This window comes from Elephas maximus, chromosome 3, assembly GCF_024166365.1.
Source record: "Elephas maximus indicus isolate mEleMax1 chromosome 3, mEleMax1 primary haplotype, whole genome shotgun sequence".
Taxonomy (NCBI): Eukaryota; Metazoa; Chordata; class Mammalia; order Proboscidea; family Elephantidae; genus Elephas; species Elephas maximus.
The window spans coordinates 89,939,460-89,959,413 of record NC_064821.1 but is presented as its reverse complement, the minus strand read 5'-3'; the positions used below and the strand labels follow the sequence as shown (position 1 = coordinate 89,959,413).

General features: G+C 38.6%; 1 protein-coding gene across 3 annotated transcripts in view; it reads left to right on the top strand.

Annotated features, from left to right (window-relative positions):
- The window catches only part of STIL (STIL centriolar assembly protein), a 72,571-nt gene that overhangs the window by 30,535 nt on the left and 22,082 nt on the right, over nucleotides 1-19,954 (top strand). For 2 of the 3 annotated variants that reach the window (XM_049879225.1, XM_049879224.1), the window contains exons 10-12: nucleotides 232-341; nucleotides 8,772-8,886; nucleotides 12,446-13,414. In XM_049879225.1, the coding sequence (XP_049735182.1) occupies nucleotides 232-341; nucleotides 8,772-8,886; nucleotides 12,446-13,414 (1,194 nt within the window). The remainder of the gene's footprint in view (nucleotides 1-231; nucleotides 342-8,771; nucleotides 8,887-12,445; nucleotides 13,415-19,954) is intronic. The other variant, XM_049879226.1, reaches the window with a different exon arrangement.

The window sequence follows — 19,954 nt, the reverse complement described above, 5'->3', positions numbered from 1 at the left end:
ATTGTAACTTAATCATTGATCATTGCATTAATTACTTCATTTAGGTGATTAAATTTTCATTTTCATTTATGTAGCAGAGTTGGACAGATTTTAAAAAAAGGAGTACAGTTACAGAAACCAGAAATCCTCTGTCCTCTCCTCTTCCCCCATGTTCAAGAACTACTCTTCATCTAAATAGAATTCTCTAGTGTTTTTAAGTCAGATTTCAAAGTATGAACTACTTCATTTCAGAATGTTGAATCTTCTGACAAAAATCCAATCTATTTTGAAATGACTACTGAAAGTCAAAATGCAGAAGCAGAGTTTTTCAACAAGGTTTCCAAGACTCTTTCAGTTAAGAGGTAAAAAATCTCTATTTTCATGTGTACTTTTTCATTACATTCATTATTTTTTGGTGAGTAATTAAAATAACTCCCAATTATTTCTGATAAAACTATTTGTAAATGTTATATACCAGAGATGTCTTTGCTTAAAATGTATTCCTTCATATTCAAGGAATTTCAATGATAATTTTAATGAAGTCACAACTCTAGTATGGTTCTCATTTGAGTTGATTTATTATATAGAGAAAGCAATAAAAGTATGTGAAGATATTACCTTGTTTAGAAAGAAGCATCCTCTCTTTAGTTTGTCTTCTATTTGCTATTCCCTTCCTTGTAGTTCTATAACCCCCACGTGTCTGTCAGTTTGTCCTACTGTGGGGGCTTGTGTGTTGCTGTGATGCTGGAAGCTATGCTACCGGTATTCAGATACCAGCAGGGTCACCCATGGAGGACAGGTTTCAGCTGAGCTTCCAGACTAAGACAGACTAGGAAGAAGGACCCGGCAGTCTACTTCTGAAAAGCATTAGCCAGTGAAAACCTTATGAATGGCAGCAGAACATTGTCTGATATAATGCTGGAAGATGAGCCCCCCAGGTTGGAAGGCACTCAAAGGATGACTACGGAAGAGCTACCTCCTCAAAGTAGACTCGACCTTAATGACGGGGATGGAGTAAAGCTTTCGGGACCCTCGTTTGCTGATGTGGTGTGACACAAAATGAGAAGAAACAGCTGCGAACATTCATTAATAATTGGAACTTGGAATGTACGAAATATAAATCTAGGAAAATTGGAAATGGGCAAAAATGAAATGGAACGCATAAACATCGATATCCTAGGCATTAGTGAGCTGAAATGGACTGGTATTGGCCGTTTTGAATCGGATAATCATATAGTCTACTATGCTGGGAATGACAACTCGAAGAGGAATGGTGTTGGATTCATCATCAAAAAGAACATTTCAAGGTCTATCCAGAAGTACACCTCTCTCAGTGATAGAATAATATCCATACGCCTACAAGGAAGACCAGTTAATACGACTGTTTCTTCAAATTTATGCACCAACCGCTAGGGCCAAAGATGAAGAAATAGAAGATTTTTATCAGCTGCTGCAGCCTGAAATTAATCAAACATGCAATCAAGATGCATTAATAATTACTGGTGATTGGAATGCAAAAGTTGGAAACAAAGAAGAAGGATCGGTAGTTGGAAAATACAGCCTTGGTGATAGAAACAATGCCGGAGATCGAATGATAGAATTTTGCAAGACCAATGACTTTTCATTTCAAATACCTTCTTTCACCAACATAAACGGTGACTATGCACATGGACCTCGCCAGATGGAACACACAGAAGTCAAATTGATTACATCTGTGGAAAGAGGCGATGGAAAAGCTCAATATCATCAGTCAGAACAAGGCCAGGGGCCGACTGTGGAACAGATCATCAATTGCTCATATCCAAGTTCAAGCTGAAACTGAAGAAAATCAGAGCAAGTCCATGAGAGCCAAAATATGACCTTGAATATATCCCACCTGAATTTAGAGACCACCTGAAGAATAGATTTGACACATTGAACACTAGTGACCGAAGACCAGACAAGTTGTGGAATGACATCAAGGGCATCATACATGAAGAAAGCAAGAGGTCACTGAAAAGACAGGAAAGAAAGAAAAGACCAAGATGGATGTCAGAGGAGACTCTGAAACTTTCTGTCGAACGTCGAGCAGCTAAAGCAAAAGGAAGAATTGATGAAGTGAAACAACTGAACAGAAGATTTCAAAGGGCCTCTCGAGAAGACAACGTATTATAATGACATGTGCAAAGAGCTCGACATGGAAAACCAAAAGGTAATAACATGCTCAGCGTTTCTCAAGCTGAAAGAACTGAAGAAAAAATTCAAGCTTCGAGTTGCAATAGTGAAGGATTCTATGGGGAAAATATTAAATGATGCAGGAAACATCAAAAGAAGATGGAAGGAATACACAGAGTCATTATACCAAAAAGAATTAGTCAATGTTCAACCATTTCAAGAGGTGGCATATAATCAGGAACTGATGGTACTGAAGGAAGAAGTCCAAGCAGCTCTGAAGGCATTGGTGAAAAACAAGGCTTCAGGAATTGATGGAATATCAATTGAGATGTTTCAACAAACAGATGCAGCGCTGGAGGTGCTCACTCGCCTATGTCAAGAAATATGGAAGAGAGCTTCCTGGCCAAATGACTGGAAGAGATCCATATTTATGCCCATTCCCAAGAAAGGTGATCCAACCAAATGTGGAAATTATAGAACAATATCATTAATACCACACGCAAGCAAAATTTTGCTGAAGATCATTCAAAAACGGCTGCGACAGCATATCGACAGGGAACTGCCAGAAATTCAGGCTGGTTTCAGAAGAGGATGTGGAACCAGGGATATCATTGCTGATGTCAGATGGATCCTGGCTGCAAGCAGAGAATACCAGAAGGATGTTTCTCTGTGTTTTATTGACTATGCAAAGGCATTCGACTGTGTGGATCATAACAAACTATGGATAACACTGAGAAGAATGGGAATTCCCGAACACTTAATTGTGCTCATGAGGAACCTTTACATAGATCAAGAGGCAGTTGTTTGGACAGAACAAGGGGATACTGATTGATTTAAAGTCAGGAAAGGTGTGCGTCAGGGTTGTATTCTTTCACCATAACTATTTAATCTGTATGCTGAACAAATAATATGAGAAGCTGGCCTATATGAAGAACGGGGCATCAGGATTAGAGGAAGACTCGTTAACAACCTGCATTATGCAGATGACCCACCTTGCTTGCTGAAAGTGAAGAGGACTTGAAGCACTTGCTAATGAAGATCAAAGAACACAGCCTTCGGTATGGATTGCACCTCAACATAAAGAAAACAAAAATCCTCACAACTGGACCAATGAGCAACATCATGATAAACAGAGAAAAGATTAAAGTTGTCAAGGATTTCATTTTACTTGGATCCACAATCAACAGCCATGGAAGCAGCAGTCAAGAAATCAAAAGACACATTGCATTGGGTAAACCTGCTGCAAAGGACCTCTTCAAAGTGTTGAAGAGCAAAGATGTCACCCTGAAGACTAAGGTGTGCTTGACCCAAGCCCCGGTATTTTCAATTGCATCACATGCATGTGAAAGCTGTACAATGAATACAGAAGACCAAAGAAGAATTGACGCCTTTGAATTGTGGTGTTGGTGAGGAACATTGAATATACTGTGGACTGCCAAAAGAACGAACAAATCTGCCTTAGAAGCAGTACAGCCAGAATGCTCCTTAGAGGCAAGGATGGCGAGACTGTGTCTTACATACTTTGGACATGTTGTCGGGAGGGATCAGTCCCTGGATAAGGACATCATGCTTGGCCGAGTACAGGGTCAGCGGAAAAGAGGAAGACCCTCAACGAGGTGGATTGACACAGTGGCTGCAACAGTGTGCCCAAGCATAACAACGATTGTAAGGATGGCTCAGGACAGGGCAGTGTTTCATTCTGTTGTGCATAGGATCGCTATGAGTCAACCGACTCGACGGCACCTAAAAACAACAACAATAGTTCTGTACCTGGGCCTCAGGTAAACTACTCTAAAGAAAGAAACCTCTGCCAATATCTCTCATGAATATAGATATAAAAATTCTCAACAAAATTCTAGCCAGTAGAATTCAGCATCATATCAAAAAAATAGTACACCATGACCAAGTGGAATTCATACTACGTATGCAAGAATAGTTCAACATTAGAATAGCAATCAATGTAATCCACCACATAAACAGAACAAACAAAAAGAATCACATGATCATCTCAGTTGATGTAGAAAAGGCATTTGACAAATTCCAACACCCATTCCTGATTAAAAGAAAAAAAACCCTCAATAAAATAGGAATAGCAGAGAAATTCTTCAGCATAATAAAGGACATCTATACAAAACTAAAAAAAGAAAAATTTTTTTTTTATACAAAACTAGGAAATCCTGGTGGCATAGTGGTTAAGTGCTACAGCTGCTATCCAAAGGGGCGGCAGTTCAAATCCACCAGGCTCCTTGGAAACTGTATGGGGCAGTTCTACTCTGTCCTGTAGGGTCGCTATGAGTCAGAATTGACTTGACAGCACTGGGTTTGGTTTTTTGGTTATACAAAACCAACAACCAACATCTTTCTCAATGGAGAGAGACTGAAGGCATTTCCCCTGAGAATGGTAACAAGACAATGGGAACAAGGGTGCCCTTTATCACCACTTCTATTTAACATTGTGCTGGAAGTCCTAGCTAGAGCAATATGACAAGAAAAAAATAAAGGGTATCGAAATTGAAAAGGAAGAAGTAAAACTGTCCCTATTTGCAGATGATATGATCTTATACATGGAGAACCCCAAAGATTCCACAAGAAAACTACTGGAACTAATAGATTCAGCAGAGTAGCAGGATACAAGATCAACATACAAAAGTCAATAGGATTCCTATACAACAACAAAGAGAACTTTGAAAAGGAAATCAAGAAAACAGTACCAATTATAACTTAAAAAATCCCAAACTTATTGGCATTGTGTTGATTCTGACTCAGCAACGCTTTAGGACAGAGTAGAATTGCCCCTTAGGGTTTCCAAGGCTATAAGTCTTTATGAAAGCAGACTGCTACATTTTTCTCTCGTGGAGCAGCTGGTGAGTTTGAACCGCTAACCTTTCAGTTAGCATCCGAGTGCTTAACCCTGCACCACCAGGGCTCCTTTACCATTTATAATAGCCTCTAAAAAGATAAAATACTTAGGAATAAATCTAACCAGGGACATAAAAGACCTATACAAAGAAAACTACAAAACACCACTGCAAGAAACCAAAAGAGACCTACATAAATGGAAGAACATACCATGTTCATGGATGGGGGGCTCAACAAATATCAATTTTATCCACAACAAACTACAGATAACATGAATCCTGATCCAAATACCAACAACACCCTGAGGGACCAAATTACTAGGCTGAGGGTTTGGACCATGGCTTCTGGGGACATCTAGCTCAATTGGCATGACATAATTTATAAAGAAAATGTTCTGCATTTTACTTTGGTGAGTAGCGTCTGGGATCTTAAAACCTTGTGAGTGGCCATCTAAGATACTCCACAGGCCCCACCGCATCTAGAGCAAAGGAGAATGAAGAAAACCAAAGACACGAGGGAAAAATTAGTCCAAAGGACTAATGAACTACAACTGCCATAGCTTCCACCAAACTGAGTCTAGCACAACTAGACTACCACTGGCTACCACTACTGACTGCTCTGACAGAGATCACAATAGAGAGTCCCAGACAGAGCTGGAGAAAAATGTAGAACAAAATTCTAATTAAAAAAAAAAAGACCAGACTTACTGGTCTAACAGAGACTGGAGAAACCCTGAAAGTATGGCCCTTGGAGACCCTTTAACTCTGTACTGAAATCATTCCCGGGGTTCACCCTTTAGCCAAAGATTAGACAGGCCGATAAAACAAAACAAGACTAAGTGGGCACACCAGCCCAGGGGCAAGGACAAGAAGATAGGAGAAGGCAGGAAATCTGGTAATGGGGAACCCAAGGTCGAGAAGGGGAGAGTTTTGACATGTGGAGTTGACAGCCAATGTCACAAAATAATATGTGTGTTAATTGTTAAATGAGAAGTATTTTGGTCTGTAAACCTTCAGGTAAAGTACAATTTAAAAAAAACGAAAACCAAATACCAAAAGCATTCTTTAATGAGATGGAAAAACTAATCACCAACCTTACATGGAAAGGAAAGAGCCCCCAGATAAACAAAGCATTACTGAAGAAAAAGAACAAAGTAGGAGGCTTCTCAGAACTTATTATATAGCCACAAGTCAAAACAGCCTGGTACTGGTACGACGACAGACACATAGACCAGTGGAACAGGATCGAGAACCCAGATGTACATCTGTCCACCTATGGTCAGCTGGGAGCTCTGGTGGCACACTGGTTAAAAGCTCAGCTGCTAACTGGAAGGTTGGCAGTTTGAATTCAACAGTCACTCCTTGGAAACCCTATGGGGCGTTTCTACTCTTTTTCCTGTAGGGTCATTATGAGTCGACATCAAGCCAGCAGTAACGGGCTTGCTTTTGGTTATGGTCAGCTCATCTTTGACAAAGGACCAAACTCCATTAAATGAGGAAAAAATCTTTTTAACTAATGGCAAAACTGGATGGCCGCCTGTAAAAAGATGAAACTGGACCCATGCCTCACATCATACACAAAAACTAACCCCAAATGGATCAAAGACATAAATATAAAACCTGAAACAATAAAAGACCATGGAAGAAAAAACAGGGACAACACTAGGGGCCTCATGAACCAACCTTTGCTAGCTTCAGAGTTTTCTTCTGTAGCTTCCTCACCTCTCTCAGCCTTCACAGAATTGAAGAGAGTTGGGATCTTATACTGTATTGGGCTTTGGCTTAAGGGAATGTTGTGGCTGGTTTGATCTTTTGTCCGGATCACTAAAGCTTTCTCCATATCAGCAATAACGCTGTTTGGCTTTCTTATCAGTCATGTGTTCACTGGAGTAGCACTTTTAATTTCCTCCAAGAACTTTTCATTTGCATTCACAACTTGTCCAACTGTTCGGCACAGGAGGCCTAGCTTTCGGCCTTCCTTGCCTTTCTACATGCCTTCCCCACTAAGCTTAATCATTTCCGGCTTTCCATTTAAAGTGAGAGACATGTGACTCTTCCTTTCGCTTGAACACTTACAGGCCATTGAAGGGTTATTAATTGGCCTAATATTAATATTATCATGCCTCATGGAATAGGCCTGAGGAGGGGGAGAGAGATGGGGAACAGCCTGTTGATGGAGCAGTCAGGACACACACAACATTTGTCGATTAAGTTTACCATCTTATGTGGTTGGGGTTTGTGGCGCCCCAAAACAATTACAATAATAACATCAAAGATCACTGATTATAGATCACTAACAGATATAATAATAATGAAAAAGTTTGAAATATTATGAGTATATCCAAAATGTGACACAGAGACACAAAGTGAGCAAATGCTGTTAGAAAAATGGCACTAATAGACTTGCTTAATGCAAGGTTGCCACGAACCTTCAATCTGTAAAAAACGAAATATCTGCGAAGCGCAATAAAGCGAAGCACAATACAATGAGGTATCCCCCACGTAGCATATATTAATCCCATGGTATAAACTCAAGTGTACAAGAAATGTAGCATTTTTTTTAAAGTAAATGAGCTAAATTTCTATTTTGAGTCCCTGTTCATCCTGCTAGATTGTAGAAACCAAATTTCAGTCATTTCAAGATTCCTTTTCCTTTGGGGTTATATGTAACTTGAAGATTGTTGGGGTGCCAGTACTGGTGTTGTGGTGTGATGTGATTATCATCCATCATGTTGCCATCTGATGAGGTGTTTCATTTGCATCTGTTCTTTGACAAAAATTCTGTCCATGTTCCTGCTGTGACTGCCTTTCCTTTACCCTGTTTAGGTCACTGGCTCTCCAAGTCATGTCCATATGCACTGACACCATGTCATTCTTGGGTGTAGGGAGGGAGGGAAGCTTTGTGGGACGAATACAGACCCATCTGCTTAAACACACCATACATTGTGATTTCTTCACTGCAGCACATTGGCACAGAAGGAATTCTGTGAGTCTTTTCTGCTTCTCTAGAACTCCAGGGTTTGGAACAGATCTATGTGGGGCTTTCTGTTGCTTTCTCTGCTAGAGAGAATTCAACCTGCAGGAAACAGGATGCAGGACCTTTTCAGGGATTCTACTTATGTCTAAGCTCTCTTAGCTTCCTTCTGACTTATCTTTCCCCTTTCCTAACCTGTCCTACCGAGAATTTATTTAGTTTAGGGTGCAAAAAACAACTGACAAACATAGTCTTCCAAATCTTTAGTCTCAAACTCTAACTTCAACTTTCAGTACTCAGTACTGACACTCAAAATTTTCCTGTGTTCTGCTGGGACATGCTACCCATTATGCAATGACTACAACTGACTAAATGAGAAAAGGTACCTTAATGTCTCAGTGTATGTTCCCAATACAGATATAAGTATATAATTCTTTATTTCATTTTCCTTAATACAATATTTATGTCTCTAACATCAGATTATAAATTCTTTGACATTGAGTGTTGTCTTTTATATTTCTAATTCCTCAAAGTGGTTAGCCAGAAGATGCTCAGTAACTATTGATTTATTGTGATATGAAGAATACTAGGTTAAACTCATCATGATCAGGTAAAAAGATTTGTTAAGCATGAGTCTGACTGGCCAGCTCTCTTGGTCAGCTAACATTGACCTGAACAATAATTTGTAGTGTCAGATACTAAATTAAATGATCCAGACACTACTGTGGCTTATTAAAGGACTTTATTCAATTAAAAAACCAGAAATACTGGGTTGCTGAAGGTTTTTCTTGCCTCCCCTTCTTTAGGTCTTCTCAGAAGTTACCTCCAGGGAAAATGCCAGTAAATGATCATGACTCTGGTGTTGAAGATGAAGATTTTTCTCCAAGACCAGTTCCTAGTCCTCATCCAGTGAGTCAGAAGGTATCACTGATCTTACAATGAACTTATCTTTGAGGTTAGGAGCCAAAAAGCTTCTTTATGTTAAAGCACTAAATACTACTACCTAAAACTTACTCAACTATTGTTCTAAGATGTTGTTGTATGCCATCAAGTCAATTCCAACTCATAGCAACCCTATGGGGCGAAGTAGAGCTGCCCCTTAGGGTTTCCAAGGTTGCAATCTTTACAGAAGCAGACTACCACATCTTTCTCTCTGGAGTAGCTTGTTGGTCAAACCACCGCCCTTTTGGTTAGCATCTGAGTGGTTAACCACTACACCACTAGGACTCCTTGTTTTAAGATACATTCGGCTATATATCTCTATCTGTATTTCTGTATATATGGGTATATCTCTATGTATGGATATCATTAATCAGAACAAGGCCAGGGGCCAGCTGCAGAGCAGACCATCAATTATTCATTTGCAAGTTCAAGTTGAAGCTGAAGAAAATTAGAACAAGTCCACAAGAGCCGAAATATGATCTTGAGTATATCCCACCTGAATATAGAGACAACCTCAAGAATAGGTTTGATGCATTGAGCACTAATGACTGAAGACCAGATGAGTTGTGGATTGACATCAAGGATATCATAGAAGAAGAAAGCAAGAGGTCATTAAAAAGACAGGAAAGAAAGAGAAGACCAAAATGGATGTGAGAAGAGACTTTGAAACTTACACTGGAATGTAGAGTAGCTAAAACAAACAGAAGAAATGATGAAGTAAGTAAAAGAGCTCAACAGAAGATTTCAAAGGGTGACTTGAGAAGACAAAGTATTAAAACGACATGTGTAAAGACCTGGAGTTAGAAAATCAAAATGCTTAGCATTTTTCAAGCTGAAAGAATTGAAGAAGAAATTCAAGCCTCAAGGTGCACTACTGAAGGATTCTACAGGGAAAATATTACACGAAGCAGGAAGCATCAAAAGAAGATGAAAGGAATACGGAGTCACTGTACGAAAAAGAATTGGTTGACATTCAGCCATTTCAGGAGGTAGCATATGATCAAGAACTGATGGTCCTAAAAGAAGAAGTCCAGGCTGTACTGAAGGCATTGGTGAAAAACAAGGCTCCAGGAATTGACTGAATACCAAACAAGATCTTTCAAAAAACTAATGCGGTGCTGGAAGTGCTCACTCATCTATGCCAAGAAATTTGGAAGACAGCAACCTGACTCATCAGCTGGAAGGGATCCATATTTGTGTCTATTCCAAAGAAAGGTGATCCAACAGAATGTGGAAATTATTGAACAATATCATTAATATCACACACAAGTAAAATTTTGCTGGAGATCATTCAGAAGTGGTTGCAGCAGTGCATCAACAGGGAACTGCTAGAAATTCGAGCCAGATTCAGAAGTGGGCGTGGAATGGGGGGTACCATTGCTTATATCAGATGGATCTTGGCTGAAAGCAGAAAATACCAGAAAGATGTTTACCTGTGTTTTATTGACTATGCAAAGGCATTTGCTATGTGGATCATAACAAATTGCAGATAACATTGTGAAGAATGGGAATTCCAGAACACTTAATTGTGCTCATGAGGAACCTGTACATAGATCAAGAGGCAGCCTTTGAACAGAACAAGGGGATACTGCGTGGTTTAAAGTTAGGAAAGGTGTGCGTCAGGGTTGTATCATTTCATCATACTTATTCAATGTGTGTGCAGAGCAGATAATCCAAGAATCTGGACTATATGTAGAAGAACACAGTATCAGGACTGGGGGAAGACTCATTAACAACCTGGGATATGCAGATGACTCAACCTTGCTTGCTGAAAGTGAAGAGGACTTGAAGCACTCACTAATGAAGATCAAAAGCTACAGCCTTCATTATGAATTGTACCTCAACATAAAGAATACAGAAATCTTCACAACTGGCCCAATAAATGACATCATGATAAACAGAGAGAAGATTGAAGTTGTCAAGGATTTCATTTTACTTGGACCCACAATCAACATCCAGGGAAGCAGCGATTAAAAAATCAAACAACATATTACATTGGGCAAATCTGTACAAAAGACCTCTTTAAAGTGTTAAAAAGCAACGATGTCACTTTAAGGACTAAGGTGGGCCTGACCTAAGCCATGATGTTTTCAGGCACCTCATATCCATTGCAAAAGCTGCACAATGAATAAAGAAGACCAGAGAAGAATGAATGCATTTGAATTACGGCGTTGGCAGGGAATATTGAATATACTATGGATTGGAAGAAGTATAGCCAGAAAAAAAGTCCTCCTTAAATGCAAGGATGGAGAGACTTTTTCTCACATATTTTGGACATGTTGTCAGGAGGGACCAGTCCCTAGAGAAGGGCATCATGCTTGGTAAATTAGAGGGTCAGTGAAAAAGAGGAAGACCCTCAGTGAGATGGATTGACACAGTGGCTCTAACAATGCGCTCAAGCATAATAATGATTATGAGAGTGGCACAGGACTAAGCGGTGTTTCGTTCTGTTGTACGTAAAGTCACTGTGAATTGGAACCAACTCAGTGGCACCTAACAACAACAAAAACTTGAATATGAATATATATGTACATACATGTGTTTTATGCACATACGTGTATATATATATATTCCTTACAAGCCTAAGAAATACATATAATTAGTATTTCAGAGAAAAGTGAGGCACAGATTGGTTAAGTTACCTGCCCAGGATCACACAGCTTGTAAGTAGTAGAGCTAGGATTCTAATTCAAGAGATTTGTTTTCAGAATCTGGTGCTTTTAACCTCTGTACTATACTGATTCAGCATTCTATACTGTTTTCAGAGCATGACATTAGTTTTTATTACCGTATCGTGAGAAAACATTCTGCTTGCTTTGGGAAGTTAATTGATGATAACCTTTGCCAAAATTTTTTGATTGCTACCAACCAATAGGTTATTTTAGAGTTGTTTATTTTAGTCACAGTACTGGTAATTGATTATTTTAGGAGAAAAAGAATGGGAAGGATATAAAGAAAGTAATACCAATTGCAACCAAATTTACCACAGCAAGTATCCTATTTTTTCTTTTCTACTTTCTTCCAACTCTTTAGTTGATGCCAGTAGAAGGAATGACAGCAAGTAACTTCACTTAAAATTTTTTGTGAAGATCCTGTGTTATTTAGAGTGCAGAAATATTTTCTGCTACTAGATCAGTTGAAGCACTCTGCCTGTGATTGTGTCTTTGCAGAGACAGGGTAAAAAATTCTGTTGTATAAAGCAGAGTTCGCTGTATTTTGTGATCTGAGTAGTGTTAATCAGTGTTCCCATAAAAGGAGTTCCATCATTAAATAAGTTTGAGAAATGCTTAGTTATGTTCTTTGAGGCCAAGGATCTTGTGTAATTTGCTCACTTGCTCAGAATTGTAATCCTAGTGGCTGGAACATAGAAATGCCCAGAAAATATTTTGTTCGCTATCTAAATAAAGATAAGAATGAACACCTTTTTAATAAATAGTTGGATATAACTTGGGAAATGTCGGTCTGAGGAAAGTGAGACATATATCTCTCTCCTAAAAAAAATTTTTTTTTTCCTCTTTAATTTCTTTCCCATTTCTAGGTGTCTAAGATCCAGCCATCCGTTCCTGAACTTTCACTTGTGTTGGATGCCAATTTCGTAGAATCAAACCCTCTCCCTAATACACTGGAAATGTTGAATAATGAAAATCCTCCTTCGTTGATTAACCATTCTGAACACTTGGAGCCAATGCGACCCCAACTTTATGATAAGAAACACAGCCCAGATGCTGAAGTTAAAGAGCCTTCCGTAAGAGGGCTACCAAATCAATTAAACCAAGGCACTGCTCCTTTGAGACACTGCAGAGTTAGACAGCCAGCTAGTTGTAAGAAAGGGAACACCCATATCAGGAACAGTGTTATATCATCTTCTCTTGATGGGCTGTCTCCTGAATCATCTGAAAAGCTTCAAACAGTTTCTGCTGAAAGTGCACAAAGAGAAGAGTATCCTGTAAGATCCTCCACATTTAATTCCAGGCAGTATTCTTTTGCCCCACAGTCTCACCCACACAATTTTGTTTTTTCATCCCATAATTCAGGACGACCGATGGAACTTCAGATACCTACTCCCCCACCACCATCTTACTGTTCCACAAATATTTGCAGTTGTTGTCAGCATCAATGTCATTTTCAATATAGCCCAATACATTCTTGGCAAGGAGTGAATACAGCAGGATCCGTTCAGGACCTCCAATGTGAAGCCCTTCAAAAGCATTCATTATTTCATCCAAATGGATGTCCCGCTGTGTACCATAATGCATTCTATTCTTCAAGTAGCCCTATAGCTGTGAGGCCCCAAGGAAGCATGGGTGGTGGTTCTCCCCACAGCAGTGTAGAGCCATCACCTGTGGCAAGACTATCTTCACATGTGGACTCATGTAACCCACAACCTTGTGCGGTGTGCATGCACACTCCCAACACTGGATCAGATAATGGAATGATGGGACTATCTCCAGATGCTTATAGATTCCTCACGGAACAAGACAGACAGCTGAGACTACTTCAGGCACAGGTTTGCTTGGAGCTTTCTTAGTTATGTTGCTAAATTCTTGGTGTAACATGGTTTCTTAAAAATAACTGGCAACTCTCTTCAGTAATTACATTTTATAGAATGGAATGGTGGAAAGTCAGAACTGGAAGGGGCCTAGTAACGTAGGTCTAGTTTCCTTGTTTTACAGATGAGTAAAATGAGAATTAGACAAAATAATTTATTCAGTGCTGCAAAAACAAGTCTTCTTTCTCTCTCTCTTGTGCTATCATAACTGCAATTTTCTTTTATTTTTCACCCCTAATGAAAAGTCTATATAATTTATTAAACCTTTATATATAACTAAGTATAAAGGTTATATGGTATATTTTGATACAACTCTGGTTTGTAAACTCTGTGTTATTGTAAATCTTAGTCAGTGTAACTTAAGGGTGTAGTTCTAGAATCTCTCCTTTATATCTATACTGGACTTGTTCCACTCGTTTTCTTCTGGCATGTTTTCATTCTTCAGGGCCTTTACTGCAGTGTTTTTAGGATTTTTTTTTTTCTCTCACTTAGTCCTTGCACAGAATTTCAGCCTTTAAGTATTGTATCTTTTTCTTTCTTTCCTTACTCTGCTTACCTACTCAAATCAACTGCTTTTCCCTTTCCCCCAATACCAGTGTAAAAAACTGGAATATATTCTTTCAGTTTTTTCCCATGATCCTCTAACTATGCAGGTATACATGTGATGTGCATATATACATATTTGTGATTTTAAAAAGTCTTCCATAAAATTAGAATTACATTCTTTGCACTTTGCAAATAAAAAAAGGCAATGACATTTTTAAAATTCTGCTTAAGAACACTTTAGATATGAATACCTGAGACAAATTTAGCTTAGCTGTGTTTTAAATCTAGCTAAATTCTTTGAAATTGTAAAATATAAGTTGAATCTTAGCAAATCATTATAAACATTTAGGAAACATTTTAATGTACCTGAATTTTTTCACAATGAAAATAATTCTTTCTATTATTCCCCATCTTATTCCAAAAAAAACTAATAAAGGTTAAAAAGATCCTTTAAGCTATTTAGAAATCTTAGTTACTTGGGATTTGAATACTTAAAATCTAATATTATAGACCATTGACTAGCTAAATTGCTCAAAGTAACTATGTTGTACAAAATGCTTGTATGATAAATATACAGAGTATTTTTCTCACATGTGTACTTTTTTTTAGGTAAAAATTTTTTACTACCACTGAATATAAAGTAAAAGGAACAGTCTCTTCCCTCTCCAGAGATAAACACCGTCAGCAGTTTTCGGTCTGTTCTCTGTGCACATAACAAATATGCTCGTGATCATCACCACCCTGCCATATACATAACACCTTTAAAAATAAAAGTACAAGTGGAATCATAACATTCATACTGTTCTATTACTTTTACTTTTGTAAAAAAAATTTTTAAGACATCTTTCTATATAGGTACATATAGAATTTACCTTACTCTACATAAAACCATTTGCCATCAAGTCTATTTGACTCGTAGTGATCATATAGGAGAAATTATAACTGCCCCACAGGGTTTCCAGGGAGCAGCTGGTGGATTCCAACTGCCAGCCTTTTGGTTAGCAGCTGAACTCTTAACCACTGCGCCACCAGGGCTCCTATTCTGCGTGGTATTCCATTATAATGATGTGCAGCAATTTTTCTAATTGGTTTTCTATTGATTATTACAACTGTTAGAAGTTTCTCCTATTGCAAACAATACAGCAGTGAATGCCCTCACACTTGCATCTACCTGCATTTTTGCAAGTATCTCTGTAACATAGACTCCTAGAAATAAAATGGTGAAGTCCAAGGGTACATACATTTTAAATGTTGAAAAATACTGAAATGTGTTCCTCTTCTAATATTCCAAGTCTCATTTTGCTATAGTGGTTAAAGGAGTGAGCTCTGGTATCCTATTCCTTGGGTTCTGTTCCAGTTTCTAGGTAATATAATAAGTTTTGTGATCTTGGGTAAAATACCTTACCTCTCTGATTTTAATTTTCTGAATTTAATTTACAAAATGGGGATATATAGAGATAAAGACACTTATTGACATCTACAAAGAGCCCTCGTAATACAGTGGTTAAGCCACCAGCCACTCTGTGAGATAAAAGACCCTATAGGACATTAGAACTGCCCCGTAGAGTTTCCCAGGAGCAGCTGGTGGATTTGAACTGCTGACCTTTTGATTAGCAGCTGAACGCTTAACCACTGTACCACCAGGGCTCCTGGTATATAGGTAGTGCTCAGTAAGTATTGTTTTCATTATTATTATTTCCATTAGTGGCATCACATCTTATATAGTCACTCTGGCCAAAAACCCAGGCCGTACTTTCTGGATGAATCCTGAACCCAGCCATTCTTCACCATCTCTTCTTCTACCACCCTATTTCAATTCATCGTCTTCTCTTACCCACTCACGCTGCTTCCAGTACTGTCCCCTCATGTTTCCTACAGTTAGAAGCACAACTGTCTTTATAAAGCTCAAGACAGATAGTAGCATTTCTGCTTAAAACCCTGCAGTGGCTTTCTATTGCAATTAGAATAAAACAAGATTGCTTACTTTAGTCCTCAAAGCCCTTTGTGATCTGGCATCTGCCTCCCTGTCCCAAATCATCTCTTAACTACTGTCTTCCATGTTCACTGCAGCTATACAGTGGTGTGCTTTTTCTTCTTCAAATATGCCAGGTGTTTCCACTTTACGATTTTATGCTTGCAGTTCACTTTGCCTGAAACTTCTTCCTGTACTCCTAATAGCTAGCCCTCATCATTTAAGCCTTAATTACATGTGTGTTTGTTTGTTGTCTACCTGCAATAGAAAGTAAGTTGTAGGGAGGGAGCTTACATTCTTTACTGTATTCTTAGCACCTAGAATAGTACTTGACATGTAATAGTTGCTTAATACATATTTTGTTACTTGAATGAGTGAAAATGGCCACCAGAAAGGTTATTCAAATTTAATACTACAAAACCATTCTTGTACATCTTTTCTGACATTGGGCATGTTGTTGTTTTATGCCATTGAGTTGATTCTGACTCACAGAATTTCTTAGACTATAACCTGTGGGAGCAGATTGCCAGGTCTTTTCTCCCAAGGAGCAGCTGGTGGGTATGAACCACCAACCTTTGGGTTAGCAGCCAAGCGCTTAACCAGTGCCCTGCCAGGGCTTGTAACAACGGGCGTATCAACCTTAAATTATCGTCAGTCCTACAATATTTTTATGCAAGTAATGTGCGCCTTCTATGTTTGCTTGCCAACTGTGCCCTCTTCCCACAAGGTATTTTCCTAAGTGCTATACTAATTTTTTTTTGTACAGCAACATGTAAAAAATGGAAACTGGTATCTTGTTTTAACTTGCATTATATTATTATGAGTAAAATCGATCAGTTTATTATTTATCAGCCATTTGTATTTTCTATTTGAAATGTCTGTGTGTCATTTACCTGCTCATAAATCATATGCTATCAGTTGGAAGCGTAAACAAAGCGCAGCCTGCTTTGGCATAAATGGCATCAAGTACGTATCAGTAGGAATCTCGATTCAGCCTGCATTGACATAATTATCACAGTTGCCTTCCTACTCTGACTTTTAATTGGAGGAATAAACAAAGCAAAACTGATACATTCTGGTTCTTGGCTAAGCAGTTGAATGCAAAAACCTTATCAAATCCTCTTAAGTGAAACCATTAAGCTATGTTGTTGTTAAGTGCCTTCGAGTTGGTTTTGACTCCTAGGGACCGTATAGGACAGAGTAGAACTGCCGCATAGGGTTCACCTATTTCAGAGTCTTATTATGTCTTATTAGCACCAATGTCTTCGACCAGTGATCATAAGTCACCTTAAAAAAAAAAAAAATCATATGCTTAAAAGCATATAAAAAGACCCTTGCTTCTTGTACACCTCACATTTGAATTTTGTGATCTTGTTACTAGAACCAGCCAATTATTGATTATATTATGTACATTTTTCAGTTTATAAATCTAAATCTTAGAACCTTTTAAGATCATGGCAGGAATTAAAAGTCCTATACCACTGACTTCAGACTGGAAGTCATTGCAAGGGTGGAAGAAACAAGCAACAGAGTGGCAATGAGAGAGTTTGAGGTTGGAGAGTCATCCGTTTGCGAGTGGAGAAGGGAGAAAAAGGAGCTGGACAAAACGAATCCATGGAAACAAGTACATCATGGTCACAAAGCGAAATAACCTGAGTTAGAGAAGGACTTCAAAGAGTAGATTATTTTTTCAAGGGAAGAAAATCAAACTCTCTTTACTGTCCCAATTCAGATCAAAGCAAAGCTTCAGGTAAATGAAAAAGGAATCTCAGGTTTCAAGGCAAGTTTCACCTGAATTTCTAAATTCATGAAAAGGAATGGTCTTTCCGTGAGAATGAGAACCACTGTAGACCAGCAAATTCTGGATGTTTGGGAGCAAAAGATAGTCAACTTCTGGGAAGTTTTTGTCACCAAAGAAATCTCTGAACTCGGTATCTTTCCAATGGACTTAATTAACATGGACAAGCTTCCCATGTCTTTTGACATTCTAACCACCAGGACTGTAGCTGCTTCAGGTATGAAAACTGTAGCCATTACAACCACTGGGCACTAGAGGGCTTCCTTCACTGTAGTCCTTGGTTGCAGTGCGAGGGGGGTGAAATTAAAGCAAATTGTGATTTTTGAGAGTTACCATGCCCTGCAAAAAACTGCCAACCAGTGTGGTTGTTCATTGTAATAAGGGATGGATGGACTGTGATGTTAAGAAAGTATGGGCAGATAAATGTTATAGGGCCAGGCAGGGGGAGTTCTTTTCGGAGAAGTCTTTATTAATTTTCGACACCGTGGCTGCTCACAAAGAAAAAAAGTTCAAAATTATATTAAGTGGTGCCCATATAGCAGTCATAGCGGGTGTACTTGCCTGCAAACTGCAGCAGCTAAGTATAACAGTCAGCCATCAGTTAAAGACTTCGTGAGAAGAGAGTCGTATGGGTGGATAGATGCATTCTGGGATTCGTGAGTTCACACCATCAGGGCTACTGAAGCCAGCGGCGTTAACAGAAGTCTGCAAGAGGGTGGCTTCTGCTTCGAGGGTTAGTAACCCGAGAAACCATCCACAATAGATTCAGAAAATAACCCCAGAAGCCGTCTGCATCTGCTTGAGAAAGGCTGGGATTGTGTACCAGCGGAATACTGATGACAAAGATGATGCTGAAGGCAGTGATGATGATGACCTCAGTTCAGAGGTCACTGAAGAGCATCTACAGACAGCTCTGAGATATTCCAATGATGTTAGTCACAAGGGATCGGACTTTGAAGGGTTCTGGGAGTTGAGTGGTAATGATGTTGATAAACTAAAATGGCCGATTTTAAGATGAAAACAGTTTCTTCTGGTGACATATTTATTGATTTCAAAGGTGTTGATTATCAAAAATTGTGTTTCAGTTTAAGATTTATGAAAGTAATATAAACAACATTCTTGTTATTACAGTTACAGGCCTAGGATATTTCTTACTTAACTAATTTATAGCTGTTTGTACATTCATACTCTTTGGTTTCAACATGGTATCCTATTTCCATCATGACCCCGTTCAGTTCACCATTGATTGCAGTTGGTTTAGGAAAATAGCTATATTAAATGAAGCTTCCATGAGATCAGTTTTATCCTGGTAACATTAAATCCATTGGATAGGAAAAAAAAAATGAAATTGAAGTCAGCAACATGCAAAAAAAATATTGGTATAGCGCACTATGAAAATAGCATCCAGGGGGGCTAGAGGGGTTTGCAAAAACGTATAAAGCATGTGTTATTTGTGTAAAAATGTATTTTTTGTTAATAACTTATAAATTTATTTTTAATTGTATAATGAAGGTATCATGTGTTTGCATCTATTTCTGGGCTATATTCTGCTCCATTGATCTACCTGCCTATTCCAGCACCATTCAATTTAATCATGATAGCTTTATAGTATATTTTTAACATTCCAGTTTAGTCCCTTCCCCTTTTTTAATGGAGAAGACAGAACTTTAGGAGTGGAACATGAAAGAATAACACTGAAGCCTTTTTGCCAGAAGAGCTTAGAAAATTCTGAAAAAGAACTGTAATGAGAAGAGGATATTAAGTGTGTCAGATATGAAAATGCATCATAGGACTGTGGTGTTAAAAACTAGAAATAAAGGTAGTAGATGAACATACTTTTTTTAACATAGTGACTAGTATTAGGCACTTTATGTGTATGCTAAGCCTTTTACTGAGTGCTTTTCTGTGTGATTTCTTTAAACCTCAGTTTTCTCATCTGTAAAATAGGAGTGATGATAGTTATTATATGTATCCAGAAAAACCAAACCCATTGCCATCAAGTAGATTCCAACTCATGGTGACCCCGTGTGTGTCCAAATAGAACTGCACATCACAGGGTTTCAGTGGCTATAATTTGATGGACATAGATCGCCAGGCCTTTCTTCCGAAGTGCTGCTGGGTGGATTCGAACCGCCAATCTTTCAGTTAGCACAAACCATTTGTGCCACCCAGGGACTTCATT